The following is a 15,021-nucleotide window of genomic DNA, read 5'->3' as shown; positions in this document are numbered from 1 at the left end:
GACATTTAATGTTATCTTTGGAAAAACTACATAGATCATAATTGATATTTTATTGAAGATAACTTAGGTTATTCAACTAATTAGAGAAAAAACCATTAACTTAATAGTGAAAGTTAAAGTTTCATTTTGACACTGTTCCTTCAGTATATATATTAGAATGACCAATAATTACTTTAAAAATGTCTTGAAAATACTTACTTCTTTGTCTTCTTTCCTACACTTCAATGCAGTTACTATCTCTTGATAGGGCTGAGTAGGTATTGTCACAGTTTTTATCACTTTGGGAGGTGGTGCAGGAGCCTTAAAAACTCCATCATCTTTATGAACTGCCTCCTTTGAAGATAGCCTTACCTATCAATAAGAAAGTGCTAAAATGGGCAGATGTTTTGAGCATGCAAACATATGCTAAACACACATGGAAAAAGAACAGGGTGTGCATTTGTCAAATTCAAATCTCAGATTTTTTAAGACCCCAAAAGTGCACATGCACCAATCATCAAATTTAGAATATGCCAGATGACAAAACTGGTGTTTTAAATTTAAAAAAAAAAAACAAAGAAAGAAAGAAAGAAAGAAAAAAAAAAAGACAGGGTATAGTAGGACTTCAAAATTAAAAGAGCAAGTGTAATCCTTTGTACTGATTGACAGTTCACCAGGCTAGGCAAAATTACGATGTTTGGTCTTAAAAAAAAAAAAATTCTTTATTTCCCCTTCCTAATGCATTGACTATTTTATTTCCTGGCATTTCCAACCATTACTGAGCTGGCTGTTAAATCCAGTCATTAGCACACTTTCCCTTTGTCCCGATATGGGCATTACACTGAATTTTTACTTTTGTCCCAATGTGAGCTGGATGAAAATTATATTACCTACAATTTGAACCACTTATTACTAGAGGCTTATGCCAGTTGCAGTTGCAACCACTGTCTCCTACCATTTTAACCTCTGAAAATGCTTTGTCTGCGGGTAGCAGGCCTTCCAACTTTTCCCCCTAGCACAAGAGAACATGGAAGTGCTATAGGGACTGTGGAAACCTAAATCGATTTTGTATGCTTCTGCAAATAAACAGTATTCTTTCTGCACTAATTTTGTATGTATTTATATTTTATGAATAACAATTTTAGCCTTTCTTCAGACTGCTTCTGTCAGACTCACCCCCAATTTGCAAGGTGAGCAAGAAGAAAACAGTATCCAAAGAAGAGCCAGAGATCCCAAAATATTTCAATTAAAAAAAAACCCACACCTCGGAACATTGATCATTTACGTTTATCCTCCGCCTGAGTTTAAAAATTGAGGTGATCTTCAACACTGAGTATGCATGGGATTCCCATGCGTGGGAACTCTGCAAAGCAAAATTTCTGCTGATGTGTGCCAAGGGCAGAAAGCCTAATTTCATGTAAGACATTGCATAATGCTAATTAAAGTATCAAACAAAACTTTCAAACTGGACTAATGAGCTCTAAGATGCTATGTCTGATCCAGTTGTTGGATGAACAGCTTCCCCTTGAAAGCAAATATCAGATTAGATTTGGTGTGGCGCCTTCTAAGTCATGAAGCAGATGAGTCAGAGTAACAGAGATACAGAGGTTAGTTACCTGTAACTTGAGATTCTTCAAGATGTGTGGTCCCTATTTGTATTACACATGCTACACATGTGCTTTATGCACTTGAAATTGGAGAGTTTTAGAAAGTAGCATCTGCTGGTTTATGAAGTGAATTGCCTTGTACTCTCAAATGAAGACATAGTAGGTGGTGCACACTGAAACCTGTTCAATTCCTTTTCTTACCACCAAACAGAGAAGACAAAGCAGAAGGGAAGATGCGTGGGCAGCAGACTACACAGAGGGAACACACATCCTGAAAAACTTCCTGCTTCAGGTAAGTAAAGTTCTTTTCTTTAAGTGCTCATCCCTATATGTATTTCACGCATGGGTGACAGATAAACAGCATTCAAACAGCAAGGGTGTGCAAAGAGGTAGATGGTTTAGATTTCTGTAATACTGCAGCTTCCTGTGAAAGCAGCTCCATCTGCAGAAGAGGCCTGGCCTAAGGTGTGATACTCTCCAGAAGTGTGGGTGAAGTTCCAACAAGCTGCAATAAAAATGTCCAGTAACGGTACTTCTCAAAGAGATGCTACTGAGGTTGCTTGTGCTCTGACAGAATGGGCCCTTACCCCATCCAAAGGAGGAATACTTATCAACTGGACATCCGCTTACGAGTCTCTGAGCAGACAGCTTTTGTCCTCTTGATCACTCCATTAGGTAGCTCACAGCCTTAGAAGTTTTCCTAAATTGGTTTTGTTCATCAATTGGTAGAATGCCAAAGCTTGTCTCATGTGGAGAAAGTGCCGTCTCCTCTCCTTACTGGAAGCATGAGGGTTTGGAAAGAATACTAGTAAATATTTTTCTTTTCCCCATCTGAAACCCAGAAGTTACCTTGGGAGATGAATTTCAGATGATGATGAAGAGAAACTCTCTTTATGAAATACTATGTATGGCAGGTAAGTTGTGAGTGTTTCCAGTTCACCCACTTGTATGGCTGATACAAAAGCAACTAAAAAGGCAGGCTTCATTAATAAAGATATGACATGGAATATGTGGAGTAAAATACTGAAAGTACCAAGCTGAGGTCCCATTTTGGTATGGCTTTTACCACTGTTGGAGAAATTCTAATGAGACCAATGAGGAGTCAAATCGTGATATGGAGATGGAAAGAATGGGTTGCTGGTTAGGTGGACTTGCAGTGAGCTAGTGGCGAGTCAGCATCCTGAGAGACAGGAAATCACCTAAAACAGCACAAATGCCTTTTGATTCTGGAGGTCCTGTTGTGTCCAAGTACACAAACTTCTCCATTTATCTAGTGATAGCATTTTCTGGTGGATGATTTTATGCTGGGATTTAGAATAGTTCAAACCTAGCCTCAATATGAAATTTCCACATTTGACACTGATCTAAATACCAGGCTGTACAGTAAAGAAAGTCTCAGGTGAGATGATCCTGATCCTGTTATTCTCTTGAGTTGACAAGATGGGAGGATGGCTAAGCTCTGAGGAGATCTTGAAACTACAACTGTCTGAGACAATTGGGTGTAATGAGAATGACCCCAACCCTGTTATGACAATGTTTTGCAGAGGCTGACTGCAAAGAACCCTTCAATGCCAGCTGGCAGAAGTTCACCATTCTGTAAAGGCAATTCCCAACAGAGTTGGCAAATTCACTACATCAAGCACAATGCTGTCCTAGTATTTATCCACAAAGAACATCACATATGGTCCTACACAAGAGACAGATCACAATAACTGTTGATACTGTAACATTGTATTAGGAGATGGGGGAGTGTTGACAAATATGTTTACAGCAAAGTTTCTGAATTAAGCCTCCTAACGTGATAGAAACTATTTATATGTGAAATCGACATGCCAACATCCAAAAGCACAAGCCACAGTGGGTCAGCTTGATTGGGAACCAAAACTGAATTTGGGAAATGAAATGGGACATCTCGATATCCTGCACATGAAGTATTAATCAAGGAAGTGTGATTACATTCATAAGAATGGGATCCCCAACTTCCCCTGACTGGAAGCTCTGTGAAGGACACATAGGTCATATAAGCCTGCCTTTAAGAGAGATGGTTATCCTACCAAAGTTAAGTTTATTTCTAGAAAGTATTTCATATGTAACTTGTTCCTATTATCTTTAACACAGTAAACTCCTTCATACCTGGCATTCTATCATCTGGAACCCTCAAATAACCAGGATTTTAACTAAGTAAATTTTAGTTGTTTTCCATAAGTGCAAAAACAACGAAAACTAGTTTTTGAGGATACAGGACTAATGCTACCCCTCTGATACTTGTTTCCATAAGTGCAGGATAGTGAAAGTAAATACAAATAAACACAGCAACTGCAGTATAAGTTTACAGTGTACAATACTACTGTTGTTGGTAAATAATGTACTCTGCATACATTTGTTTGGTTCTTAATATCTAATCTTGTTTTTCCTTAGTGTTATGTACTGCTCTATCATCCAGAATATTTGAATATCTGGCAACCTCCTGGACGAAGGCTCCCAGATATGAAAGAGTTCACTGTATCTCATATTTTCATCTTTGATACTCAACGCAGGATTGTCTTCACTACAAATAGCTCTCAGTGCTGTGATATTCAGCACTTATCTTGAGTTGGAGCAAGATGGTATGTAAATTGCCTCCTTAGGGACAGCACACATGATATTATTTGAAAATCTGTGGTGAATGTGGGGCTGAATGCAACAGGAAATGCTTTAAAATGCTCTGGGGCTGAAGCATACCTACAGTTAACCAGCAAGGCAAAATAATGAGGTATATGTAGCTCTGTAGTGGTTGTTTGGGTGGCTGATAGATTGGAAGTGTCAGGCACCTGACACTCAGTTAAGCCCAAGGAAATCTCAATCTCCACCCCCTGCCCTGGTGTTGCAAGAAAGAGAACAACAACAAGGTGACTTGTAGTCCTGAGTATCCCAAAAACTATCACACTAATAAAGCTGGGTGCAGGGGAAGATGTGTGGAAAGGCATACCTCACAATGGTCTGTTCATGATAATGCAAGAGGCCCCTCAACTCACAGACGAACACTGTTGGAGCATTACAGATAACATTTCTTTATCTGTAAGGCAAATCAGGTCCCACGACAGCATTCCCCACTGGGTAAAGGTGTTGTTCAGGATGGAACTGAGTATCTCCTACTCATGGTCTATGAAAAACTTCCTGCTTAGATTGCCTAAGAATTCTATGCAGCTGGGAGGTCTACTGCTAAGAGCATGAGGCAGTCGTTGATACATCAGCTCCATGAACTGACTACCTCTATACAGAAAGAAATGAGATTTTGCTCCATCTTATTTGCTTCATTTTGTCCTCTGACATTATCAGAATGTAACAAAACCCTGTAAATGAAAATGAACCCACTGTACTTAATGTACACACTGGCCTCCCAAGGAGGCCACATGTCAGGCATTGCGACCACCCACACCAGTTCCCTATGTTGACGATGCACCTTTAATGATGGTCTTTTCTCATGCAGTTGGATAGAAACAGGCACCTGACCCTCTGTCGTCCACCATCATGGTATTTAAACTGTCTTCTGCCTGGTAAGTAAACAAATCAGAACCAGGCCCACAGGTAACTGAGATTAATGTTAGCTAATGGCGTTACAAAGGTATACACAGCCATGTCCGTCTTTCCCTAACAGGAAAGGCACACCCTGACTACAGTCTGTGATCTAATGGTCAGCTGCCTTACCAGGTTGCTTGGGGCCTGGAATCTGTTCACAGGACTGTATACCTTGTTTGACATCACATTCAGGGTTCTTCCTATAAAATCTAAGGCTTTTGTGGAAATAAAGGTGAGCTTCTGGTTATTTATACACACCCCAAAGATGCCAGAAAATAAAGCAAGAATAGTAGAGACTGGACCTCCAGGGTAGATATGATCATCAGGAACCAATCATCCAGATATGAAAAAAGAAGAAATGGCTACGCTGTTTAGCTGCACCACTGTCACTGAAGGCCATTGTGAAGATCCTGGTTCTGCTGCCCATCTGAAAACGAGGCTCTCCGAACTGGTAATGCTCCTTTGCTACCCAAGATCTGAGAAACCCTGGTTGAGAGCATGAGAGATGCAACTGCACAGGGATGGACCAACACACAATTTTCAGTCTCAGGTGTTTGCATACCTGCGTGTTGAATACAAGCACTTGGGGACACTGAACTTCTCCAACACTCTAAGGAATCAACAGCAGCATTCCAAGTACCTACCATAATTAAGGCCACAGTCTCACTTTGCGCAGGAATCACATGTGAACTTTTGGACAAAAGGGAATCCCATGCCTACTCTGAAACCATGGTCATACAAAACTATAAAAATAAAACCAATAATCTTGTTGCTAAAAGTACCTCTAACTCAAAGTACACACAGACCTCTTGGACAGTAGATTTGTTTGACTTCTTGTCATAAAAAGAATTCCTCTTGGGCAGTGAGACTACTTAAAACTTTCCCATTTTCATGAACTAATATTTTGATGACTAGAGTCCCAGACATGAAGTGAAAAATTGATGAAAATGAAAAGCCTTTCCAGTACAGCCTGAGACATCTGTCCCTAATCCAGAGAGGAGATATTAAAAATCTTAATTACTTAGTAGGTGTTAGTGGTTTTGGTTTTTGTTTTTTTTAATAATTTGGAGGCTTCTAAGATTTTCTATCTATGAGCAACAATGAAATCAGTTTTTGCTGTTATATGAGTAGCCGATTTGAAGGCTGACCTTGTTAATTTAAACAGTGCTATTATGGGGCTTCATAAAATTAAAAAAATAGCTCCAAGGTTTAGTGTATTCATTGAAGAATAACAAGCTTCAGTTTAGATTTATAGGTGTTATGCCTCATTGTAGTTTTTGTTGAAGGGATCACACAACCTGAGACCTTCCCTTTTTCCACAATAATGCTAATTAAGTTATTTTAAAAAATAAGTTACTTAAACTTCCCAGGCAACGTAAATTAACATTTGAAGAAGGCTTCATTATAAAACGTAATTGAGACTGTGAAGTAACAAAGAAGCGTCCAGATCTAATAAGCTAGAGCTTCAATCTCAAAACAAAATGGTGGAGAATGTTAGGCTCACTTGGAAAATAACTGAAGAATTATTATAGTAGACACAGAGTGTAGCAGGATTTAATTATTTATACTTTGATTGCTTCAGCTACCTGAACATAAAACAAATGCAGAATCACTAAAACAGAGCCTAGTTTCAACAGACAAAATTATTTTCATAACAAGTGGCAGCTTCTAGATACATACATTGACCAAAAGAATTAGATCTGTTTTAGGCAGCTGTTAGCCAATACTGAAAACTGACAAGTCTGACTGGCAAGCTACCAATCTTGCTTCTCTCAGTGACAATCCACTGATATAATCCTGCTCGGAACACCTCTAAAAATCAGACTGTATTCAGAATTGCTCCTCTGTAAGAATCATTCATGTTCCCTTGCCTTCTCCTTCTGCCAATAATTTCTGTGGACACTTTTGTTAGGTTTGATTTGTTCAGCCTATATAGCCTAAGTATCAGAGAAGAGGAGTTTCTTAAAACTCCTCTACATCCCTAATTAGAACAATTCACATAAGTAATTCACGATAGTGATTTTCACATTAAAAAAGCCAATGGAATCAAGTTTCTAACTCCAGTAAGTTTTCCCTTTATAATTAACCAAAGAAATCCCCCTTCCTCACTGATTCAATTTCTTTTCAATCTTACACCTAATGGCTACCATGACCATTTGGACTTCATTCTGAGTTACAGCTACACTTGCTAGCCTGTCTTAATCATTTCCAGATAGGGGTCAGAGTTTAGGAGGCACTACTAAAGCTTTGGAGAAAAACAACGCCTACTCACTGGAATGGCTGGCGTTTTCAACACAGGTTGTGTCGGTAGAACCTCTGACTCTGGCTGATTCCAGTGCCTAGCATTGTACACAGCTTTTGTTGGAGACTGAAAAATAAAATAATCACTTGTTATTGCTCGTTAACTGTAGAACTCATCAAGTTAATATTTTACAAACAAAAATAAATTTAACATTTTATATCTGTTAATACCATTTAGTTTAAGAGGCATTTCAAAATTAAACTTACCTGTTTTCCTTATGTTCTCATTGCAACAAAAAAGAAATTTTACTTTAGGTTCCTTTTCAGTAAAAATTACCTGACATGGCTTTAACTTGATTTGGACCTTGATCATTCTAATTTTAAGAATTATAGCTAACATGCACTTTATATTTTCAGGGGTAAAACCACACATTTATGACGAATGTATGCATTTCAAAATGAATATCCTTTTAAGGATGCCAACATTAAAGCTTTTAATTAAAATAATTTTCAGTCTCCCTACTTACATGAGACAAACTCATCTGTTATACCTTACCAGTAGAAATATACACACAGTTTGACTAAAAATGTAAAGCCAATATATTTGGATCTTGTCATTTATCTTAAAATGATAAAAATTCTAAAATGAAATGTGTTATCCCCTTGGGACAGCCAAGTTCAAATGGTTAGTAGACTTCTCTAACTGCTACTCATACAAAATAGATACATAAAATGAAAGCTTACCACAATAAGATAAATATACTAATTCTGAGTTCATAAACATAATGCAAGCAATAAATTATATATTTTTCCTTTAAATATGCCTCCTCTGTGAAAAAGCTTTTCACTCTTGCACTAATAAAACTATTTTTAAACTTAAAAAAAGGAAAATGGGAAGCTATGCACAAGGGGAAAAAGTTCTTATGTCAAAAAGTAAAGTAATCCTATGCCTAAAACCCCTGTTCTTATAGGAATATGCATGTTGTCTTTGAATGTACAGTTAACATGGCATGTGCGCACAACGACAGGTTTCCTTCTTTCATAAATGTCAAGAGTTTTGGGGAGGTCAGGAATTATACTAACTTTATGTTTGAAGTAGAAGTGCTATTACATGGCATGTACACAAATTATTTTGGTTACTATCAAACTTGTGCATAGTAGCCCAATTTTTCACTGCTCTTCACAGAAGACAGAGATGGGTCACACTCCACAGAACTTACAATGCAGGTGAAGTTTCAGGGGATGAGGGGGAGGCCATGTCAGCCTGTTTTAGTGGAATATTCAGTTTGGTGGGGATATATACACATAGCGAAAATAGGAGTGTTACATCACTATGTGGAAGACCAGTGCTAAGGAGGCCAATTCAAACAGGGGTAATGTGGCCCACTCCCAACAGTTCATAGAAAGGTGAGAATATAGGGTGACCATATTTCACTATGCCAGATATGGGACACCTGGTAAAATTGCTCAGACTTCAGCAAGTTCAAGGAAAATCAGACCTATGCCGTACAAACATTCGAAAGAACAGTGTTTACTGAGCACCCATTAAAAAAGACAAACTGCATTTTTGTAAATTATAACAGGTAAAAAAAAATTAAAATCTATTTACATGGAGACTGTTACTGCTCTTGAGAAGGGCCTGCCTCTCAGCCCTGTGCCATGCCCCACTGCCCCCCAAAAGTCCACATAAATGTTTGGACTGCAGGCCCAGAAGAGGTTAATTTGGCCCTGACTGTGCCCCAATGGGCTCCAGAGGCTTCTCCTCCACAGGGAGCCCATGGGGAACGCAGGATTAAGCCCTGCCACTCCCAGCTCTTGCCCCAAAGTGGGGCACTGGACAAGGAGCTTCTGCTTTGCAGTCGTGGGCCTGAGCATAGAGGCTGCAGCTTCCCAGTGGAGGCAGGGGACCCTGGGGATGAAGGTTGCAGCCTGCAGTCCAGGGGGAGGGTCCTCCCTGGCCCAGCAGAGAAGGGGACTGGCTGCCGGGGGGCCGCCCTGAATGATTGGTCTGCTGCCCCAGGGAAGGGGGGAAGGGTCTTCCACAGCTGCCCCACATTAAAGGGCACCCCAATTATTCTACACTGAGGGGCACTGGCTGCCTCACTGACACAGGGGAAGTTCCTAGCTGCCCTGTGATGCTGACAAGTGGGGCTGCCATCCTGCAAGGGAACTCTGAAGCTCCAGGGGTGTTTGCCTTGTGAGAGCTACCACCTGTGAGCAGGGCACTCCTCAGCTGCCCCTTGATACAAGGCACCAGGAACAGGGCTGCAGCCCCACAGGTGCAGGTTGTGGCTTACCCAGGCTGTGGGGAGCTGTGAATAGGGCTGCAAGCCTCATAGGTGAGGCTCCTGGCTTCCCAGAGATGGTGGGAGCTGTGAATGGGGCTGCAAGCCCTGCCTTGAAGGGTTAGGGGGGGGGGGAGGTCTTCCTGTCTGGAGGGGCAGCAAAAAGGACTGTTGAGGACAAATACCATTCCCACCCCCCCCCGACCCTCCCCCGCCACCAATGTATCCTGCTTTACCCTATGGCACAACCTCTGCTGGCTCCCTCTCCTGCTACTGCCTGCACACCTAGCCAGTCAGTACCTGCTACACTTGCTCTCCTGACAGCACCCTGTATTGCAGCTGCAACTGCGCTGACCTGAGGGAACAGCAGCTCAACATGGGCTGTGAATACGGCACAATTAGCACTTTTGTTAAATTAAGTCAGGGCACCTCTTCCTGAAGTCTGAAATACAGGACTGTCCCAGCCAAAACATGTACGTGCACGCATGTGCGTGTTCATTCGGGTAGGGCAACTTTCAATTCTGTTACTGCGTTTATACGGAGGCTGAAGTGCTCTCCAACTGGTTTCTGAATGTTACCATTCTTGATATCTGATGTGTCTATTTATTCTTTTGTGTAGATACACTATGGTTTCGCTAACAAAGTAACACCACCACTGGCCATGACTTACAACTCCCGGCTCAAACCTCTTGAGCCCATCACCAAGAATTCGCAACCTCTCCTAGGTGGCAATCCCTCACTCTCATTGACAGCCTGTGACTGGAATGTATATCCACAGAAAAATGGCACAGCCTTCTGAGTCCGGTGAGTCTGAGTCAGCAAGCCCTAACTTATGCCTAAATAAATGTATTAGTTTTTAAGATGGCATAGGGCTCCTTGCTAATAAAAACTCAACACAAAATGAAGACAGAGAAAAGAAAGGATTAAGAAAAACAAGGAACAATAGATGAAACTAGGTCTCCACCTATGTGATTAGAGGTATGTCTACCCTGCAATTAGATGAATGCAAATGGCCCCAGTGAGCTGACTCAGACTGATAGACAATCCAGTAGACTGAGCCCTAACTGCAGAGTAAATGTTCCAGACACCAGGCTGCAGCATGAGCTCTGGAAATCATATCTACATCACAACCAAAGCAGCCTCCAGCCAGAGTTTGAGTAAGCTTGCACAGGCTAGCCAGAGGTGTCTAACTGCAGTGTAATCATACCCAAGATGGTCTAGAAAGATGCCCTAGAAAAAAGGCTTGTTCCTCAGTGAGAGAATGGAAAGGACAAAATTTATTAATAAGAGACATGAAAAACAAAGGTGAGAGGTATTCACCTTGCAAGGCTCAGCTTTCAGAGAACCCTGGTCCCCTAGGCCATGTCTACACTAGCCCCAAACTTTGAAATGGCCACGCAAATGGCCATTTCGAAGTTTACTAATGAAGCGCTGAAATGCATATTCAGCGCTTCATTAGCACGCAGGCAGCCACAGCGCTTCGAAATTAACGCGGCTCGCCACCGCACAGCTCATCCCGACAGGGCTCCTTTTCGAAAGGACCCCGCCTACTTCGAAGTCCCCTTATTTCCATGAGCAGATGGGAATAAGGGGACTTCAAAGTAGGCAGGGTCCTTTCAAAAAGGAGCCCCATCGGGACGAGCCACATCAATTTCGAAGCACCACAGCAGCGCGCGTGCTAATGAAGCGCTGAATATGCATTTCAGCACTTCATTAGTAAACTTCGAAATGGCCATTTGCGTGGCCATTTCAAAGTTTGGGGCTAGTGTAGACGTAGCCCTATTGGCCCAGCTACTGGTTAGAGAGACAGTCACAGGAATTTGCTTTGGGGGTCGGTTTTCTTAAAGTCAATCCATCAATCTCAGCTATCTAAAACTTCATGCCCTCATCTAATCACCCAGAAGCCAAGAGTTTCATCTCTTCTCTCCTGTAAAGCCCTCTTACTCCTTCATAGGGAATAACCACCACCTGCAGCCCTGGAGCAACTCTCTACCGGTGGTGGGCAGGGCACTGCCTGCTCCAGCCCACACTGGTTAACTGCAGCCGGTAAACCTCATCCATTTAGGTTTAACCAGCTAAACTTAAAGACACCTATCACATACGGTTCTTTTCTTTCCTATGAAAACTTCCTATCTGATACTGGGAAACTGACCTTGCAAATCCTAGGATTTCATATATAAAATGGAAAACAATTATAAACATGTACTGCTTTACACTGACCAGAGCTAGTATTTCTAAGAAACCAATAAAAACCATGCACACTTTCAGATCTTTTCAAAATCAGAAATAGCCTTTATTAAAAGTGGCCCAATTTTAATTAAATTATTTTCTGTATACTGTACTGAAATATTTGACACTTTCTGGAGATTAACTGGGAAAAATAAAACAAAGTGAAGTGGGTACTCCCAAAAATAAGAAACTATTTGGAGCTTGCCAGGAGATATGGAAGATTTTCCTTCACCTCTAACTCAATCCTGACCTGTAATCCCACATATTTCTAATTCTACATTTCTATAATTTGGACCACTAATCAAGACACGAGGGTATTGTAACCACAATATGACCAAATAGTCATTTATGACAAAAAGCCTGTGAGATGTAATTTCCAAGATGCAAATATAGAGGCCTTCTTTTAAAAAAGCAAACATACACGTCAGTAAAGAACTTATGTATGGGGAATTTTCACTTAGAATTTCAAGAAAAGTACATGAGGAGAGGCATAGCTCAGCTGTTTGAACATTGGCCTTGTAAACCCAGGGTTGTGAGCTCAATCCTTGAGGAGGCTATGTAGTGGCCTATGGCAAATAGGTTGTTTTTTTTTTAAAAAACAAAAACAAAAACAAAAACCTGTCAGGGATGGTGCTTGGTCCTGCCAAGAGGGTAGGGGACTGGATTCAATGACCTCTCAAGGTCCCTTTCAGCTCTGTGAGATCGGTATAGCTTCATATTATTATTATTATAATGCTGCATAACTCTGCAAGAGTGGCCTTAATTTGCAGACAAATTGTACTCCCATAAACATATTAAGACACTCTCTGATTACCCAAATGAATTTTCTTCAAGTAGGCACATAAAATATCATTAACATCTTTCCATTAACAAAACCTAGTGAGAAAAAAGTTTGAATAGTAGCTGGATTAATGAATTATACTATAGACTGAACCTCTCAAGTCCAGCACGCTCTCATCCGACAACATCCATAACCCAGCATAATTATAGTTAGAGAGACGACTTATCATGGGTGAGGCCAAGTTTCCCGTGGTCCAATAAAGCTTGTTTACAGCCGCCAGTTCTGGCTGTCAGCGTTCTGCGCTGCTTTTTAGCTGTAACTTACCCATAAATGTCTGCTAAGAGCCCAGTAAGCAGCAGTAGTATGGCTAATGCTGCTAAACAATACTGACTTCCCATAGTCTGACAAATTATCTTGTTCAGCACTGGTCAGGTCCTGAGAGTGGTGGACTAGAGAGGTTTAACCTCAACTATTTTAAAAAAAAAAAAAAAAAAAAAAAAAAAAAGCTACTCAAACAAAAAAGATTTTTTTTTTCCCTAAATGGACCCAGGAGGAGTCTGAACTTGAACTGAAAGATGTATTGATCGAATTTTCATATCACGGACCATTTTTCCCCCCTTAAATTCTAAATCCCATTTATTATGACATATCTTCCTTGTGGTAATTCTACTTCATTACTCTGTACAAGTCCATTTAGCAAACTAAATTCCTCACTCCCAACTCCCCAGCAGCGTTCCCTGTAAGCAGACCACTTGGGAGGCTGCCCAGCTGATTAGCAGGTACCCACAGAGGGCAGCATGTTTTTCTACTGGTGGTGTGCATCTGCATATGCTTTGATGCACATAACATTTATTCAGCCCATGGATGGAAAGAATCAGAAAGAATAACCTGGTCTGGGGACCAGTGTCCCATGCCATGCTAGTGCTACACTGGGGTGGGCAAGATACGACCCATGGGCCACAGCCGGCCTGCCTAGCACTTGGAACTGGCCCATGGGCTACACTGGGCCCTCATGCTATTTATATCCCATTGCCAGGATAGCGGCGGGGCTGGGAGCTGCAGGGTTTTTAAATAGCTGGAAGAACCCCAGACAACAGCCAGGCAGCATGATAGCAGTGGGGAATGGGAGCTGTGAGCTCAAAGCCTTTTAAATTGCTGCTATTTAAAGGGCTTCTGGCCCGACACTACTGTGCTGCCCGATCATCATCTGGGGTTCCTGCAGCTACTTAAAAAGCCTGCATTTCCCAACCCCAGCCGTTACCCTGGCAGCAGATATAAAAAATATGCATGCCAGATGCAGCCTACAGGCCAGATCCAACCCACCACTGCAATAGACAGCGAGTAATTTCATTAACAAGAAATGTGTGGCCCGATGCCTTTCCAAAATTCATGGCATGGTACGGCACCCCAGCAAAAAAATATTGCCCACTTCCCCGCTACATAATTCAGCAGAAGCACAGATCCAAGCATATTCATACGTGTATAGTTTCAACTCTCCTCTTTTGCACCACTTTTTCCAGTGAAGTTCTTTTTGTCAGCTGTTGTTTAGAGTTCTGCAGGTGCTTTAGACACTCTCAGTAACTTTTCATAACTGAAGCAATCCTAGTGAAAATTACCATGTTTCCTATCACTGTAACAAAGAACAAGGAGAACTGCACAGTCAGCCATCAAGGAATTATATAAGCATTGTTGTGTGACCAGTAAGTACCAGGGCAACAATTATTTTGAATATTTCTTTTTTTCGTTATTAGAGGCAAGAAATATCCCCCTCAAATATAAACGATGCTGCTAAGCCAAGCCTATTTGAAAAGGATTGGTCAAGGAAAGGAAAAAGATTGACTGCTCCTACTGTTCAAAATGCCAGATTTCTCAGAAAAGAAAGGTTACTCACCGTAGTAACGGTGGTTCTTCGAGATGTGTCCCCGTGGGTGCTCCACATTAGGTGTCGGGCTCGCCCGGCGCCGCAGATCGGATCTTCCAAGCAGTTTCTGCCGGACCGCGCATGCGCCGGTGCGCGCCGCTCCCCCGCGCGCTCCCGGCCATGTGCGCGATCCGGTCCCCGCCAGTTCCTTGACCAACCGCCTCGGATGCTCCTGCAAAACACTAAACAGAGATCCGGAGCGGGGAGGATGGGCGGGTAGTGGAGCACCCACGGGGACACATCTCGAAGAACCACCGTTACTACGGTGAGTAACCTTTCTTTCTTCTTCGAGTGTCCCCGTGGGTGCTCCACATTAGGTGACTACCCAGCAGTAACCCAAGATAGGAGGTGGGTAATCGGATTATGTGCAGCTTGTCCCCGAGAGGACCGCTGCCAAGAGACGGGTATCCTCTTGGAATA

General features: G+C 41.7%; 1 protein-coding gene across 1 annotated transcript in view; it reads right to left on the bottom strand.

Annotated features, from left to right (window-relative positions):
• WAPL (WAPL cohesin release factor) overlaps nt 1-15,021 on the bottom strand; it is a 145,912-nt gene that overhangs the window by 43,999 nt on the left and 86,892 nt on the right. Inside the window, exons 5-6 of the mRNA XM_075000129.1 lie at nt 7,417-7,512; nt 199-351 (exon numbers count right to left, since the gene is read on the bottom strand). Coding sequence (XP_074856230.1) covers nt 199-351; nt 7,417-7,512 — 249 coding nt within the window. The remainder of the gene's footprint in view (nt 1-198; nt 352-7,416; nt 7,513-15,021) is intronic.

This window comes from Carettochelys insculpta, chromosome 7, assembly GCF_033958435.1.
Source record: "Carettochelys insculpta isolate YL-2023 chromosome 7, ASM3395843v1, whole genome shotgun sequence".
In the NCBI taxonomy this organism is placed as follows: domain Eukaryota; kingdom Metazoa; phylum Chordata; order Testudines; family Carettochelyidae; genus Carettochelys; species Carettochelys insculpta.
Note: the sequence above shows the minus strand (reverse complement) of the source record. Positions and strands in the feature narration are given on the sequence as shown.